Below are 17,556 nucleotides of genomic sequence, written 5' to 3'. Positions count from 1 at the left end.
AATAATAAAAGGCGGCGGTTTTAATCCTTTTCGTATAGATACATCATCAGATTTATTAATCATGTTACTTTCATGTGTTTTATCAGAGAACAACAGGACTATTACTTTGCTTACGCAGCTGCACATAATAATATAATTCTTTTCACTTGGGTTTGCTTCTTCTTTCTTTGTTTTTTGTAATTTTTGTCATCCGAGTGTTGCGTGAGTGAGTGTGTGTGTGTGTTCGTCCTATGTACAGGCATTGCACCAGCTACAGAGATAGATGATGATCGTATCGCCGCGCGCGCGCGTGTATAAATACATAAATCGTAGTAAACGACTCGTTTCTCCATTTCCACTTTGAATGCGTGTGTGTAAGAAATCGAATAACTATTTATTTTATTAATATATAATGGCTCTGTGTGTGTGACAAAATAAAGAGTGAGGAAGGCGAGCGGCGCAGGCCTGTTTTTGTTTTGCTTAAATTTTCCTTGCTGTCGGGGCGAAATTCGGAAATTTGGGGGCTGGCCGGCCGGCCGCTCGCCGCGTTGAACACAAAAGATGACACTTAGAACAGCAAACTTCTATTTACACTTATATAATTTCTCGCTCGTCCTTTCTCTCGGTGTCTCTCGCTCTCACTCGCGCTGCGATATATTTTATTCTTATTTATACCTACCGTGTGTGTGTGTGTGTGTAAACAATAATATATTTATTATAATAATGTACGTGTCTGCGTCTCGTGGACGCGCGTAATAATAAAATGGCTTCGTTAGACGGATTTGTCGATAGAGAGAGTGAGAGAGAGATTTAAATGGCTACCCCGTCCCTGGTCGATCCACGCGCTCCAGCACCGTCGTTAAGAATAGAATAATTAATTTGATTCGACAAGTCAGTTGGTTAGTAGCGGTGTTAACAAACACTTATTGCGCGCGCCGTGCAGGAACGCAACTTAACATTTAATAAATAATTCGTTTTAATTCGATAATCGTAGGTAGAGATGTGGCACAAGGCGGCCGTCTGAGTGAGGAATGTCAGCTGCAGGCCGCGTTCCAGAACGAGGGCGCGCCGCCGGCGAGGGCGGCTTTCCTTACATATATCACATGCGAGTGCCGAGAGAGGGGAGGGGAGGGGTAAAACGGAAGAGGAGAAGCTGCCCTGATCGCGAGCCCGCCCTCGCCGACGCGCCCTGCCTTCCGTTCGCCGGGCGACACTTTCTTTTGGCTCGGTCGCCGAACGAAACTAAAATAAAAACGAATGAAAGAAAAAAAGAAAGAAAGCTGCTCGCAAGAATTTTCCACTGCTTGTGAGGTGAAGGGCCCTTCCGCACAGACAAAGTTCGCCGAAAACGCTGCTGCTGCTGCTGCTTTTGTGCACTTTTGTCTCGAAACATAATAAACAATAGTGTGGCGTGTGTGTGGGTGTGTGTGAGAGAGAGAGTTTTCTTGTATGTCAAATGTGTGGGTGTGTTAAAAAAGTCTTGCGGTGCTGCAAAGAAAAGGGCGGCGGGCTCAAGCGTAAAACTCGCGGTTCGAGTTCTTGGTGTACGAGTTGATGGTTGGCGAGCGCTTGGGCTCGTCCAGCGCGTACGAGCCCTCGTCCTTCTTCCGCATCCGGTACACGATGAACATGACCACCAGGATGGCGCACAGCAGGCCCACGACGGCGCCTCCGATCACGGCTGCGGACACACAACAAAAAATCAGAACGGGAGAAGAGAGGAGGGGAGGGGACACCCACCTGCCAGGATGCCCGGCTGCGCGAAGAACGAGGTGGCCCGGTCCTCGGGCTTGTTCATCGTCACGCCCTTGTCCTCGACGTCCGACGTGTCCACCGGGTAGACGCCTGGCTCGCTGCCCGCGCCCACGCCGGGCACGGGGTCGATCTCGAACGTCTTGCCGTCGTCCTTGTTGCCCTTGGGATCCTGAAAAAGCGAACCGCTTTCAGTTTTCGGCTCGCCGAAACACGCGGCAAACACTCACCGATGCCTGTGGCTGATTCTTCTTCGGGCTTTCTGGCTCTGGCTTGGGGCCTCCGATCGGAACAACTGGACCTGCCGGCACAAAAAGGGACAAAAATCAGAACAAATTAATTCACCGAGATAAGGAAACTGTTGTAAATTTATTGCATTCGTGTGACCTCATGGCCTGACCTGCAAAAGTTCAGCGCTCGCCTTTTTTCTTATTAATTAATTTTTACAATTAATAGGAGCTCAATCAAAAATAACTATTGCTAAATTTGAGAAACATTAAATTGTTGATCGATTGGGAATTAATTAAATCATGAAAACCCGCTATTTTAATGATACAATGCGAATGTTACGGAAATAGAGGTTAAATTAAAACTGCGCATGCGTCAAATGTCGTGTTTTGTAGTAAAGCAGCGCGGCGACCAATCAGATGCGCCAGCTCTCTAGGCCCCCTAGCGAGCATTACTAGAGTGTAAGGAAAGGAGAGAAGAATCTAGCAGGCGACAATGGCATCACAGCTGATACTCTACTACTCCTTAAGTTACACTCCTCCTCTTTTTAGAGTGATGCTCGCTATAAGGGGGCCTAGAAAGCCGGCATCTGATTGGTCGCCGCGCTGCTTTACTACAAAACACGACATTTGACGCATGCGCAGTTTTAATTTAACCTCAATTTCCGTAACATTCGCAAAGTATCATAAAAATAGCAGATTTTTACAAACGCAAATGTTCTATTCTGATAGATAGCTGACAAAATTTCCTATTTTTCATGCAGAATATCTTTTCAGTTCAATGAGGAAGCCAAAAATTGTTATTCATTCTATGTGTTGATCTCAGTTTTCTTCAGAAACACGCTTTTTCACTTAAGACTTATTACAGTGTCTGGTAATTTGGTTTTATGTCATAATTCTCAATACTTTTCAGCTTAAAAAAATGCAGCTCTATTTGTACACCCGTAACGTTTGTGTAATTGATTTGGTGTTAGGGGGATGATCCGAGAAATGAGGTAAAACATGTAGCAACGAGTGTTTGGCCCCGGCCGAGAACACATTTCATCTCATTTCAACACGCCGCTGACAATTTGTAGCGCCACTCGATATTAAATTCCAGGTATAAATTGTTCTTGTTCCTTCCTAATACTTGCATCAAACTGATTATTTTATTTCACACATTGTGTAAATTTATGAAATTCCTCTTGAAGTCTTGAATGCAATTGGGTTTTTTTTAATTTTATATGTTGGATTATAAAAAAATATCGATAAAATCTCTCGAAAGAATTTTGGAGAGAACTGACAGCAAATTAAATAATTGATTTATCCAAAAATTAATTTTTTAAATTCCTTTGAGATTCGAGGCAGAGACAAAGGGATCTTACCGTCTCCGGAGTGTTCGGAGTCGTCGTGGTCGTCGTCGTCATCGTCGTCGTCGTCGTCGATGGGCGACTTTCCTGCCGGGCCGGTGCCCGAGCCCTCGTCGTCGTTCCTTCGACGACCGGACGAGGCGCCGCCCGAGCCGACGTCCTCCTCGTTCCTGCGGCGCCCCGCGGAGCCGCTGCCGCCGCGCTTTGGCGCCGCGCCGGAGCCCTCGTCGGCGGCCCAGTCGCCGTCGTCGTCGTCCTCGTCGTCTTCACCGTCGTCCGCGCTGTCGTCCACGTACAGGTCCTGGTTCGACTTGTCCGGCGCCGCGGCGCCGCCCGCCGGCGCCGACACCGCCGCTGTTGCCGCCTTTCCGCCCTGCTGCTGCTGCTGCTGTGGACACGAATTTTCATTTTTTATTTTCTTTCTTATTTCGTTCGAGGCGAGTTCTTCAATGGGTTCGAGAGCGTGTTTGCAGACTCTGGTTATCTCGGCGCGGCGGCGATAAGCGGCGCCGCGCACACACACACACAAGGAAGCAATTAAGGTGTGACACTGCCAATCCGATACGCTCGCACGCCGAAAAAAATGTGGATGAAAGGAAAAAAACATATTAACGCGGCAGGGGTGAACGGAAAAATCCATTCAAACGGAAACTGCTTAAGAGGGTGCATTAACTGCTGACCGACACAAACCTTTAAAAGTGACAAAGGAAAATGAATAATGCCCGCCGGGGGGCCAACAAATTGTTATTGGGCAGCGCACACCTGCCGCTTTGTCAACCTGCGACCTGGCGCACGGACGGTTTTATTGCCGTCGGACAGTGTCGTCCTCGATTGAATTGTTGCGAAAGCGAGGGGCAAAGGCCGGGACAGCTCGGCGAGTGACCCTTGGCCGCCTCGCAGCCTCGCGACTCACGTCACAGCGGCGATCCGAGTGTGTGCGTCGCAATAATAATTTATTCCACTTCCTCCTCGGCCGCTCGCCGCCGCGATTTCGCATTCGGCCGCGGCGCGCACGCCCCGAAAAGGGTCTCGCTCTGCTGGTCGGGACGCAAAGTGGGACGGGGCCCCCGAGTGGGCCCCCGGGGGAAGGTATGTAAACAATGGCGGGCGGGGGCGACGGCGACTCACCTGCTGGGCCTGGCCGGAGGCGGCGAGGGCGGCGAGCAGCACGATCAGTGCCAAGTGGAGCCGACGCATCGCGCAGACTTTAGCTCCTGTCCATGCACGGACACGGGCTCTCGCAAGGGAAGGAGCAGGCGGGGCGCGCCTCGCGATTCGGCCGACTCACGCTCGCGAGGGCACTCGTTCGGCGGCCGACGCACTCACTCGCACTCTCACTCGCACGCCGTCCCGTCTCGTCTCTGCTTGCTCGCGATGTGTGTGTCCGCACTCGACTGGTTCTGCTCTCGGCTTCGGACGGTGTTGATGCGCTGCGATTACGCGAATGGGCGCAGGCCGAGATCAATCAATGCAGCTCCTGTGGCCTCCGCGACTAGTGTCTGCTCGGCTCCGCTGCTGCCTTCGCTGCGCACTACTTTCTAGGGTTGGGTATATCAACGTTGATATATCAAAGTTGATATGATATTTCAAATATCATATCAATATCAAGCCTGATATTTGATATATCATATCAGGCTGATATTGATATCTAAGTCGGATATCAAGGTTGATATCAGTTGACATTTTTGACCGACAGATGGCATTTTTCATGCCGGTTTTCGCATAAAAGTTTAGGATCAAACTGTACTTTCCGTCCCCAAACATGGGCGTAACCGATATTGAAGTTTTCGCAATGCACAAAAGGCGCGAAAAATGTCTCAGCTGATCGATCAGCTGTGGTCAGCTTTTATAGTAGCTTTTGTGTTGAATGAAAATTAAATTAAATTGTTTGTAAACAATGGTCAGCAACGTCAGGTAGGTCAGGTTAAGCCCTGACAACACGCCAGCTGATCGGTCACAGATGACCTCTGTCAGCTGGCAGTACCACATTTTCTTGTTGAATTAAAATGATAATAAATTGTTTGTAAACAATTAATTTTGATTTGAATGGTGAATAATTAAGAACTTATTGTAACTAATCCAATCAAAATGAGTACAAATAACGCAAATATTATTGCGAACATAATGCTCTGCTGATGGCATAGCCCCAAATTACAAATTGAAATACTAATTAAATACATAACAGCTACGGTTTAAGGTAATTTCATTCTGATTTCTCTTATGTGTATCAATTAAACTCAATTATTTAATACCAGATGAAGGTTGAAGAGCACATATGATGTGGAGAAAAACACTCCAATATTTTAATTTGAAGATAAATTGACGCTCTCACATTATCAGCTGATAATGTAAACATCAAACTTAAAATTAATTTTAAAATGGCACAATTAAATTATAATATTTTATTAATTACCTAATTATAGCTATTAATTAATTAATTAATTAGACACCCATGTGGCGGGAAGGGGGGAAGGGAAAGCAGCCAGATGCAAATTTTGGCGCCATATGGTGGGATCCGACACACCCCCTTCTCAAACATCTGTTTTAAAGGCGCGCAATATTTAAATTATTTGAATACTCATCCCATGACTGCGGAAAACCGCCATTTTTCAAAAGTTTTCTTATTTAACCGATATTTATGAAAAAAATCGGTGAAAAATGCTTAAAAAATCGGTTTTTAAGCCTTTTAAATAGCCATAGCCGGTTTCGGTTCGTCCAGCAGCCATTTTTTGATCATCTGGAAATATCAACGTTGATATATCAAATTCTGATATTTTTCGGTTGATATATCAATTTTTTGATATTTTAAATATCATATCAATATCAGATATTTGATATCGATTTTTGAGCTTGTACCCAACCCTACTACTTTCCTCCGCTCACCACGCCGCCATCTTGACCCTCGCACACACTCCGTGCTATTTCTCGCCGCGCACCGCTCAGGACCGTCATCTGCCGACCGCCGCCACAACCGCGACAGCCTCTTTTCAAACATGGCCGCTGCACTCTTCTCTTCTGGGCTACTCGCGAATATCGTGCTTCTGATTGGCTCGCATCAGACGCAGGACGCGAACAGAGAAGTGACGTCACGCCGAGCGCGGGACGGCAGCGACGAGGAAATAATATTGTTCTCTGCTTTTCAGGCTATCGCTTTGATCGCTTCACGCGCACTTGGAGTGACGCCTTATCGTTTGAAGGCATGAATGAACGAATCAACTGTCAAATTTTGAGATCACAGTGACGCATTATTTGACGTGAATTAAAAAGATCCGGGATCGCCCTTGATTGTTTTTTTTTCCGTTTTTTCGCGTCGGTATAATTCAGCTAATCAGAATAAAGAAGTGATTATTCTTGCTCATATAACTTCATCAGCGCTTGCAGAAGCAGTTTTTGCGCTTGGAATTCCTGTTTTGCATTGTCGAGCGGACGTCCAGCCCAAGCCCATATCAAGAGGCGCCGGAACCGCGACGGCTAATAAAAACAAACAACGCCTGCCTTTATGGCAGCGCATATTGCACACCGATAAAAGAAATAAATATTGCGAACCTAACAGAAATGTTTGTTTTAAATAATTTTTGGAGGAATACAAAAATCGAAAGTTGCGATTTCTCCTTGGATAAAATAAATGCGTTTCCGAGAAGTGGATTATTTATTTTTCCCTTTTTTTTCCTGCCGAGACAGTTTGAATCGTGAGATGACAATTCGAAACACGAAAGGTAAAAGGCCTTTTCGTGCTTTGGCGCTTTATTTGTTTGTTGTGCGACGCGTCAGACAAAAGTAAAAGTGCGGAATCAAAAACGGCAGAGAAGCGAGAACAACAAAAAGCAGAGCAGCAGCTGTCGCGTCTTCACCGATGAATGAAATAATGAAATGAATATAAATGCGCCGCTCGCTCTTGGCCCCGAAATTCAAATGAAACAAAGCATCCCATCCGTGCGCAATTTTATTGTCGCACTCGCAGCGAAATTAAGCCGTGAAACTCTTTCTAAACGGCGAAGAATCGAAATTAAATAGAGCACATTTTACTCAAAGCCGCAAATTACTATGGAGATTTTCATTTTGAAAATTTAATAAATTAAAGTGAGCTGATAAAAATAGAATTAATTTCGTTGTTTCATAAATTTTTATTAAGTCGAGTTGGATGATTTGCGTGGAGAGGTTGGCAGGTGGAAAGAAAAGAGAGGCGAGAGGTGACGGGGAAGAAAGAAAGAAAAGGGATCGATTGCGATGAGAAAAAGGTTGCGATGAGGAGAGGAGTGAAAGGGTCGGCTATAAATCGGTGCAGCGGCCTGCGGCGCCGCATCCCGGCCCCGACTCCTCCGCCATGCACACCGCTCTCATCCTCCTGGCCGCCGCGGCCGCCTCCGCAGCCGCGGCCGCCCCCAGCATGCCTCAGGTACGTTCGACCTCTGCTTTTAATTTCATTTTTTTTATTTATTTATTTAAAAGACTTCTGATTGAATATTTTATTTCTGGTAAAGCTGTAGTGAAAGGGAGGTAATATTTTTATTTCTTAAAAAGGTTTGCCTAAGAATTATTTTAAAGCCTGCTAAAAGGCACGGAATTCTAAGGCTGAACCTTAGTCCGACCATAAATAGAAAATAAAACGTCAATATTTGATCTTTATTCAAAATATTGACACACTTCTGTTGCATATTTGTTTAAAAATTATTTGTTTTCAATAAATAAAGCCAATATTCCAAAGAGAGCTGGACTTTGTTCTGGTTTTTAATTTATAACTAAATTTTTGAATTTTCCACGATTTTCGTAGGCGCGTCGAGTGTGGAAACGCGGCGCAGGCGGCTCGTGGGAGCAGTTGGCGCTGCTGGCGTCGCTGAACCCGTACGCGGCGCTGCTGGGCGGCGGCTCCGACCTGCTGCACGCCGACGCGCTGGGCCTGGGCTCGGCGCCGCCGCTCTACGGCGCCAACCAGCCCTTCGGCCACCACTTTGGAGGCCAGCACTTCGGCGGCCAGCAGTACGGCGGCCAGCAATACGGCGGCCACCAATTTGGAGGCCAACAATTCGGCGGAAGCGGCGTCCAAGGCTACAGCGGCCTCGGCCTGCTCAACGTCGCCGCCGCGGCGCCGCTCGCCTTCAACCCCTACTTCGCCCGACCCCCGCAGCCCCCCGTCCACGCCCACCGGCCCCTCGACCCCAATGACCAGCTCGACAAGGCCATCAGCGCATACGGTAAACTCACTTTTCTTTTTAAATTGCATAAAAATATTTCCGTAAATTTTTAAAATCTGCTTTTGGTACAAAAATGAAGGAGACAATTCTTCAAAGCCGAGAAAATTAGGACAAACGCAGAAAGTATGGCAAAAGATAATAATTGCTTTTCTTGGAAAGCGCGAATTCAAATTGGCTTTCGGCTCCAGCGAGCGCATGCACCGCCAACAATGCTTTTGAATTATAATGATGCTCCTGCTGTCCTTTCGACTCTCCCATTGTCTGTGAAAAAGAGACCAAAATATTTCCGATCCGTTCAAAACATCGGAACAAATCGATTTCACGCACGCTTCAATTTTCGAACGAGCTGCTTAAATTTAAATAGAATGAGAGAATGTTCCGCTTCATGGACAGAGCAAAGGTTTCGTTCGGGACATTGTTGATATTCTGGGTCTATTTAATTTATATTTCGTTCAGTTCAATTTGCAACACTAAAATTAGGACAAAAAAATGGAAATATTCTTATTTTAGAGACTTTTACCGCTTTTAAATTAAGTTTTATAATTTAATTTGAAACCCAAGTTAATTTTAGCTTGATTTAATCACTCCTTACCCTTTCCCGAATATTATAATTAATTAATTTTTTGTTTTTGATTTTCGAAGTAAACCAAGGCGAGTTGCTGGCGGCGCTGGCGAAGAACAAGGCGGCGACGGAGGCTGCCGGCGCCGCGGACAAGGCGGTGAACGCGTACGCGCAGACGGCGATCCTGAGCACGCCGGCGCCGCTGCACGTGGTGGCGTCGACGCCGGCGCCGACGCCCGCGGCCGCGACGCTGTCCGAGGAGCCGTTCCGCCCGTCGCAGCCGCACCCGAACGAGCCGTCGCGGCTCAGCCTCTACCCGCAGCACCAGCACATGACCCTGGCGGTGCCGGCGACGCCGGCGCCGCCCTCCGCTGCGCCACCGTCCCTGAAGACGCTGTCCGCGTCGTACGCCGTGGCGCCGACCGCGTCGCCGCGCTACCCGGCCGCCACGCACCCGCTGTTCGGCGCCTACGGCACCGCCTTCCCGCCCCCGGCCGCCGCCGCCGCCGCCTACCGCCCCCACCACCAGCCCTACTGAGAGGGAGGGAGCCCTGACAATGAGTGAGAGGAGCCAACCCTGAATCAAAAGTCTGCGCCACACTAGTTCCCTTTTTTCTACCACCACGTTGTTTAATAAAAAGAGAAAATCTAAAAAATGCCTTTTTTCTGCCTCTCCCTCGGCTTGGTTTTAAATTTGCGGAAAAACAGTCTTAGGTTTCCTACAAAATGGAATCTTGAAATAAACATGTTATGAATTTAACGCAGAAAAAAAACATCTGACCCAATTTTTTAAAGTTAAATCAATTGCAGCGCATCAAGTCGAAGTTTCGCATTTAAATTTTGAAACTGGATCACGGATAATGCGTATGGGATGTAATTCTAGATTTTAGAGATAAATGCGCGTGCTTTTCATCTCAAATGAAAGAGGACGCTGCTCGTGCGTGTTTTGATTTTCACTCTTTATCCTGATCTGCGTTTGCAATTGCAGCTGCGCGTGATGAGCAATGGCGCATTTCCTCGTCTTTCATCATCCTTTGCTTCCGCTTGTAAATTTATTATATTTAATAAAATATAAATTGTATGCAATATTAATTATAAAATAGTTTTTAGATTTGTTGCTTTTAAAAATAATAAATACGACACAGCCGATTCTACAAAACCTTTCCCGGATTGAGAATTATTTTTTACGAAATAACCTTTTTTAGTCGAATTTTCGTTTTGCTTGGAAAGCCTATTTTAATAAAATGCTGCAAAAAGTTGGTTCCCAATTAGATTTCAGAAAGATCCTATCAGCAAAGTCGAATGCCATCACACTCTAAAATGGACCAAGTTGCAAACAAATCTCACAAAAGAAGACAAATCCTTTCATCTTTCTCTTCTCTACGTGAGCGAGAAGAGTGAAAAGGGATTGCCGCTCCCAGGGGATGAGCGTTGTAAATTTGACAAAGCGGTGGATGCGTGTCGAAACTTTCCGACCTGAAGCTAAATGAATGAAGATACACGAGACGCAAAATCTACAGCGATGACTAATCCGTCGATTTTATCAAAAGCAGGACCATTTGTACTTTCCAATAACATGCTTCTGAATATTGTGACAAGTATCATAAATTACGGCCTAGAAAATCGTATTTTGGTTTGAAAATTATTGTAAAAAAATCTATATTGCGATCACGGCAAAACGAACAGTTGAGGATTTTTTTCGTATTAAAAAACCTGGTTATTGACGTTGAACCTTTTTTATTTTTCACTCTTAGGAACTTCCAATTACAAACTTCTCAGCGAAGACAATCAGCAAAACATTTAAGCATTTAAAAAATAAAATCATTCTTGGAGTGCCGGCAATGGTTTCTCTTTAAATGCAATCGATTTTGGGAGCGAGGGAAAGCAAAAATAAATTAAAAAGAGCAACGCGGACGGAGGCTTTGTTTTCTGTCTGTCTGGCTGGGCGTTTCGATCGTGGCAAAAATGAGCCGAGAAACCGCTGCTCGCGTCAACAAGAAGTGTAATTGATTATTTAATTCGACTGCAGCCACCGCTCATTTTGTGTTGTCGGCCGAGATTAAAGAGACAATGCGAGTGAATAGAAAAAATAATTTGCTCGTGCGTTCGTGTTTCTTTTCCTGCTTTCTTTTCGTGCGCTCTCCTCCTCCCGCCCGCCCGCTTATTACTCTTATTACCCTTTTCCATTCTTTTCTGCAAAATTGTATTCGGCCAAATTGCATTACTATATACGTCTTCGAAAGATGAAAAAAAAACTCTGGCTTGAATAAAAACTGTCCCTGCATTGAAAATTCATTGAGACAAATTTTTAGAGTAAAAAGATTTACGGGTACGTCCCGCTGCGTTTTTCCTCTGCCCCGCAGGTGTGTGTCTCTCGACAGGGTGGTCGTAGGTCACGCACAGCATTCTTTATTGAGTCGTTTCCTACCTTAAGTATTATGCATTGTGCAGCAAGGCAGGATTTATTTTGTTTATTGTGAGCTGAACGGGTGGTTCAAAATAGGGATGAATGAGCACACCTGGGGCTGATGGGAAAAATCTTTTAGAGCAGCTCGATATTCCTGGTGCACCCCAACACAAAAATTGCCTGAAATAAATGTAACATTTTAAAGCATTAAAGAAATTGTTTTGTAAGTCGGGCGTCGGGCGGTAGCTGCGGTGATCGGCATCAGGAAAAATGCAGTTTTGCAAAGAATGGAAGGAGTTTTGTTTGTGCGCGCGCGGAGAGATTTAATTAGGGGTTTGAGGTGCGTCGTGACGCTGGATGAGACACCCTGAGCGCCATAAAAGCGGCCCGGCGCCTTCTCAGGGCATCAGTCTTCCCTGAGAGACCACAGCAGCCCAAGCTACGCAAACTGAAACCATGAAGCTCCTTTTGGTGAGTATTTTAGAACCCTGAAAATTGTAAGAGTTTTTTTTAACTGATTTCCACTTGCTTATTTATTAATTTAAAATTCCAGTAAGAGCCTTTTAGAAATGTTCATTTCGATTTAAAACACAAATTAAATTTCCCAGCTAGTTTTGCAAGTCTGAATTTGGTTTTTGTCTACCCTGAGACGACCCTGAGAACTGTTTGATTGTGTGTTCACAGGTGTTGGCCGGTGCGGTGTGCGTGGCGTCGTCGCAGGAGGCTGTCAAGGTGAAGCGCGGCCTCAACTCGTTCGGCGGCGGCGCGTTCGGCGGCCTGGGCGGCCTGGGCGGGTGGCCCGGAGCGGCCGGCGGGTGGCCGGGGGCGGCCCTGGGGGCCGTGGGGGCCGGCGGACGGCACCCGCTGTCGGTGGAGGCGGCGACGGCGGCGCTGATGCAGCAGCAGCGGCGCGCCGAGGCCGAGGCCGGCTGGATCGAGGCGCAGAAGCGCGCCGAGTGGGAGGCCGCGCATGCGCACCAGCGCAAGCGCCACGAGCTGGAGGCTGCGCTGGCCAAACAGCGCAAGCGCGCAGAGCTCGAGACGGCGCTCGCGCAGGAGCAGCGCTACGCCGAGCTGGAGGCCGCTCTCGCGCAGAAGGTGGCCGCCGCCGCCGCCGCCAGGGAGGCCCAGGCCGCCGTCGCGCAGAAGGTGGCCGCCGCCAAGGAGGCCATGGCCATCCAGCGCTCCGCGGCCGCCGCCGCCGCCGCCACCGCCCTCTCGCCCTCAGCCCCCAGGTCCCCCTTCCACTGGTGATCTGACCTGACCTGCCCTGCCTGCTTACCTTCCCTCAGGGTGCGACACGGCTGACCAACTGCTCTCTCTTTGTTGACTTTGATCAATTTTACCCAAAATAAAAAATATTTCCGCGCGGACCTGATCGTTTTTCATTGCACCCTCTGCTCAAACCAATAAGAACCTCGCGAGTGAGAAACGAATTTTTCTTTTTAAAAAATGGCCAACAAATTTTGATTATTATTATTATTATTCAATTTACGAAACGACGGAGGACTCTCAACGCGTTGTGCCTTGTTGGCTTCAGCAACAAATAATTAGGTCAAAAATCCAGAGCTTTGCTGGACAAATCTCATTTCCGGTATCAACGGCCCAGAGGCGACCACAAACGTCAACCACCAAGCCCTTGATTTGCTGAATAGTCGTGCAGTTTCCTTTTTCCTATACAAAATTTCATGAAAATCTATTTTTTAAAAATACATCAGTACACGGATTTCTGAAAACGTAACTCTCAAAAGATTTTAATTAAAACTCCGAACTGTCGTTATTTTTTTTATAAATCTTACAAGAGAGGAAAATAACCAACAAAAGTCCCTAAAAAATCACAGATTCTTACGTGCATCTCCCATGAGGAGACTTGAGAGCAACAGATCAAAAAATTACTTTTAAGTAATAGAAAAACACACAACTCTTATTCTTATCATTTCACAATTACAAACACCAGCAAACGATTAAATAAATAGAATTAACATGCGAGTAATCATATATAATGAAAATTAAGGACGAAAACTAACCTTTGCGCCGGTTGACTGTGAACAGATCAAAACTTGGAAGAAATGATTTTATCAAGGCAAGCCTTTTCTGTTAGAGCGAGACATCACACGTAATAGTTTTTGCAAACCGGTGAGTGAGCCTAAATTAATCAGTAGCCTTATCTTTGTGAATGGCCTGCGATATGGCGCAAACTCTGAATAAACAGTATATTAAGATTAAGGGAAAATGTTATTTTTAGATTATGCGGCACTGGTTTTAGTTAAATGAATGAACCGCGTGTGTATATCTGTGAAGTGAAATAATTTTTTAGGGAGAGAGCTGTTATCATTTACTTGCCCATTTCGATGAATGTTCGTTTTTTATTTAAACAAAATTAATAATGCTTTATTTTGGCCAGTTCGCCTCTTTTGAGATGGGCGACCCCTAATAGATAATTCGACATACCGCACGAATCAGTACTTTTTTAACTAACATAAAAATGGCATGCCATAAAATATGCCAGGCAATAAATGCTAATTCGCATTACGCTGCAGATACATTAATTTTACAACTTCTTTCCTTCCTGCACTGACGGCATTGATTGCGATGTATTTTCAGTGAATAATGCTACCTCATCAAACTGTTGACGAGACTTTCCGACCAACATTCATATTTTTAAAATCACAGTTGGTTATGCAAAAGAGTTTGTTTTAATTAGCAGATTACATGATTTTCGTTTAATTTTCAGCCATGTAACTGTTGGAAAAAAATGAATTATGGGAAAAATGCGTTTCCAGTGAAGAACACTGATTTTAACACTAAAAAATATTATAAATTCAGCACCTGAAGATCTAACTTTCAATAAATGTTTAATTTGAAGTGCACGAGCTAATTAGCAAATGGTATAAATTCAATTAAAACAGCGTTTACTGTGATTTCAATCTTTTCCCACTTAAGAACTATGAGTTGACACCTGCTAATTTAAAAAAAAAACTAATAATAAATAACTTTTACTATTTAAAACTCGATTTTTCTCTAATAATACTTTTTTCTATTTTTTATAGGGCTCCAGCACAGACAATAACTAAAAAAGATTGATCGTATCAATTCGCACGTTCATTTGTAGTGAGAAGAAGAGATGAGGTAGGTCAGGAGAAGGGCCTGCTGCACGAGATCAAATTAAATTTTACTCGTTTGAATAATCCGTTTAGCCTGGTTTTTTCGGTTGCGAGAGACTCGTTTTTGGAGAGAAAGTCGAATTCGAAACCGGCTTTGCACGCAGATAATAATCACACGCGGCGCAATTACTCCGCGGCCAGACCGGCTTTCGATCCATCCATTTTCTCACAATCATTTCCATTTCAATTTTTATTTTTTCATCGCGGCAGAATTTTGGTCGGAGCGAGTTGCATAATTTTATTGCGAGCGAAGGACGAACGGATGGCGAAAGAAAGAAAGAAAGGCGATGCGCGAGAGAGTGCAGTGAACTCGCGATTGTGTTGTGAGTCGGAATGCGCGCACGTGCGCACTTGGAGGCTCAAGTGCAAGTGCAGCCGGCAATTACCCGCACAGCTGCCTCCGTTTTCACTTTCCTCTCCGGGCCGCTGCATTTCCGCACTTTTCTTCGAAAACCGAAAAAGTCCGAAAAACCGACACAGCCCTAATTTTTCCCTCAAAATCGCTGCTTTTAATTTGCTTAAAATGCGGGAAACAAAAAAATAGGAAGTCGGAATGCGGAAGGAAGACGCATTGTCGCGTTGTTTGGGGAAAAGCCGTGGCGCGCGCCAAGAATGCGGTTCGTTTCCTTTTTCAGCGGCGCATCCGAGCAGCGAGCGAGCGAGCGAGAAGAACAGACGGATGGACGGACCGACGGACCGACGACTCAATCTCATTTTCCGTGCGCCTGCTGCTGCTGGTCACTCGATTTCTAGTCGTGCGGTCGCGCGAGAAACAAAGGTCGCGACCTGCCGCCCGACCCTGCACCTCATTTCTTTCTTTTCATTCCGCCGGCTGCCGCCCTGCAATCCTTCGATTCGCCCAAAACAAAATTAAATAAAAATAAATAACTGCAATTAGCTCGACTCGTTTTTTGTCATTTGCGCGGTCTTTGGAAAAAGGACCTGAAATTCTTGGGGAATATGAAAATGGAAAGTTGGAAATCGGGAGAAACATGCGCGATGCACCTTTGACGCGATCGAGAAATCAGGGAGAGTTGCATCCTCTTTCCGATCCACCGATCCCGTTTAATTTTAATTGCAACCATTAGAGCTCGGCCGTGCACGCGCCTCATTTTTCCGCCAACGCTTTTTCTAACTTTCCGCTGACGCAATTTTTACTGCCGATCATTACGCCACACTCGACAGTTTTCTTCGCTCGCTAACTAATGCAAAGCCAAATAAAAAAAAACGAAATGAAGCAAAACTCGAATTGCACCCATTTAAATAAAGGCTGTGAATTCTAAATGATTTTTCCGGCGACACAAGAGAGACCATCCAATAAACACAAACAATTGTTGCTATTTCAACCAAACTATATTAATCTAATAAAAATGCTTCTCTTTTTGAACCAAAATATTTTTCAATCTCTAATTTTTTGAACATTGCGAATTTTTGAAACTTAAATCCACATTTCAGCATATAAAATAAAGCAAATAAATTTCAAAATAGGAAAATATCTATTCAAATGACGAGAAAAAATATTTCCTTCGTTCCTAAATTAAATAAAATAATTTGAAAAAATTTCAAAGTTCAGATCCAATTTTAAAAAATATTTCACGTTTTTGTTTAGCAAAATCCAATATTTTTATTTGTGCTTCTGCCGCGACGAGGATTCCGAGTAGAGCTTTTGAACAAGTCTGAATTTGGCGAAAAATCGCGACACAAACAATCAAGTGAATGATTGAAAAGTGCGAAATGCGTGCGTGTGATATTTTTCTGCGCGCCGCGAAGAAAGGGAAAGAAGCTGGACGCGAGAGACGAGAAAAGACTTTCGCCTGCGTAAGAGGGATGTCTTGTCTGTCGGGGGGAGTTGCTATTGCGACGAGAGACGAGAGTATAAAAGGCGCGCGCTGACCACTGCGCTCTCACCTTCCGCTCTCAACCTCCGCTCCGCTCCGTCCGACAACAATATCATGAAGTTCGCAGTGAGTATATTCGCCTATTTATTTCCTGCCTCGAATTCGATTCAAAATTAATTAATTATTTTGCCAAGGTTCTGTGCGTGGCGTGCGTGGCGCTGGCGGCGGCGTCGGCGTCGGCGCCCGCCGAGGACGAGTACTACGACGACGACGATTCGTCGAAGGCGAAGCGCGGCGCCGCCGACCTGTACGACGCGACCGGCTTTGGCGCCACGGGCTTCGGCGGGTGGAGCGGTGGCGCGGCGGTGGCGGCGCCGCCGCTGACGCAGACCGTGACGGTGACGAAGGCGGTGCCGGTGGTGAAGGAGGTGCCGTACCCCGTGCCGTACCCCGTGCTGCACCCCTACCCTGTGCTCAAGACCGTGGAGAAGCCGGTGCCGGTGGTGCAGCACGTGCCGTACGCCGTGCCCAAGCCGTACGCCGTCCCCGTGCCCGTCTACAAGCACATCCACCACTACCCCAAGATCACCGTCACCCGCTACTCCAAAAAGTGGTAGTTCCACCCCCCAACCCTCTGCAAAAAGACACTACTATTTTTAATACTCTCCCAAAGTGATCGCCGCGACTAACAAACACAGTCACTCTCTATATTAAACCTTTTGTAATAAAATACCATACGTGTGTGTGAATGTTATTTAAGAAGACTCGCCGCTCGTTTTATTTTTTCCCTCTCTCAGAAAAATCAAAGAGTGCCCTTTCTCTGGTCAAACCACTTTCGCCGCTCTCGATCCATTCCAATCATCCACTTGCCGCTGCTCTTTTTCATTTTCCATATTCCAATAAATAGGGTGGGCGTTTTTAATTTCACGAGAAACATATTTCCATCGCTCAGGTCGGATTATTTTTTCTCCATTTGAATACAATCCTAAAATTCAGGATGTATCTCACCGACAGGTGTCAAAAATAAATAAAGCAAAAGAAAATTTTTTTAAACCTGCTCAAAATATTATATTTAAATTAAATTAA

At 45.7% G+C, this 17,556-nt stretch overlaps 4 protein-coding genes across 6 annotated transcripts; 3 read left to right on the top strand and 1 right to left on the bottom strand.

Moving 5' to 3' along the window:
* Positions 1 to 18: 18 nt before the first annotated feature.
* On the bottom strand, positions 19 to 4,814 carry Sdc (Syndecan). 3 transcript variants are annotated; one of them, XM_065478129.1, is made up of 5 exons: positions 4,436 to 4,814; positions 3,323 to 3,695; positions 1,962 to 2,032; positions 1,720 to 1,903; positions 19 to 1,660 (listed from the first exon to the last, which is right to left on the bottom strand). In XM_065478129.1, the coding sequence occupies exons 1-5, from the start codon at positions 4,502 to 4,504 to the stop codon at positions 1,491 to 1,493; spliced, it is 867 nt and encodes a 288-aa protein (XP_065334201.1). In that variant the 5' UTR covers positions 4,505 to 4,814; the 3' UTR covers positions 19 to 1,490. The 3 variants fall into 3 exon arrangements, with proteins under 3 accessions (XP_065334201.1, XP_065334203.1, XP_065334202.1); XM_065478131.1 differs by having other exon boundaries at positions 3,323 to 3,689; XM_065478130.1 differs by having other exon boundaries at positions 3,323 to 3,692; positions 4,436 to 4,813.
* Positions 4,815 to 6,177: 1,363 nt separating this feature from the next.
* LOC135935645 (uncharacterized) lies at positions 6,178 to 9,714 on the top strand. The gene is made up of 3 exons (XM_065478128.1): positions 6,178 to 7,703; positions 8,079 to 8,499; positions 9,142 to 9,714. The coding sequence occupies exons 1-3, from the start codon at positions 7,632 to 7,634 to the stop codon at positions 9,597 to 9,599; spliced, it is 951 nt and encodes a 316-aa protein (XP_065334200.1). The 5' UTR covers positions 6,178 to 7,631; the 3' UTR covers positions 9,600 to 9,714.
* Positions 9,715 to 11,693: 1,979 nt separating this feature from the next.
* On the top strand, positions 11,694 to 12,841 carry LOC135935888 (MAP7 domain-containing protein 2-like). Its single transcript, XM_065478504.1, has 2 exons — positions 11,694 to 11,939; positions 12,153 to 12,841. The coding sequence occupies exons 1-2, from the start codon at positions 11,925 to 11,927 to the stop codon at positions 12,720 to 12,722; spliced, it is 585 nt and encodes a 194-aa protein (XP_065334576.1). The 5' UTR covers positions 11,694 to 11,924; the 3' UTR covers positions 12,723 to 12,841.
* Positions 12,842 to 16,527: 3,686 nt separating this feature from the next.
* Positions 16,528 to 17,234, top strand: LOC135935956 (uncharacterized). The gene is made up of 2 exons (XM_065478595.1): positions 16,528 to 16,596; positions 16,665 to 17,234. Exons 1-2 carry the CDS (start codon positions 16,585 to 16,587, stop codon positions 17,085 to 17,087), a joined length of 435 nt encoding a protein of 144 aa, XP_065334667.1. The 5' UTR covers positions 16,528 to 16,584; the 3' UTR covers positions 17,088 to 17,234.
* The last annotated feature ends 322 nt before the right edge of the window (positions 17,235 to 17,556 follow it).

The sequence above is a fragment of the Cloeon dipterum genome, chromosome 2, assembly GCF_949628265.1.
Source record: "Cloeon dipterum chromosome 2, ieCloDipt1.1, whole genome shotgun sequence".
Classification (NCBI taxonomy): Eukaryota; Metazoa; Arthropoda; class Insecta; order Ephemeroptera; family Baetidae; genus Cloeon; species Cloeon dipterum.
This window is presented reverse-complemented; position numbering and strand designations above follow the sequence as displayed.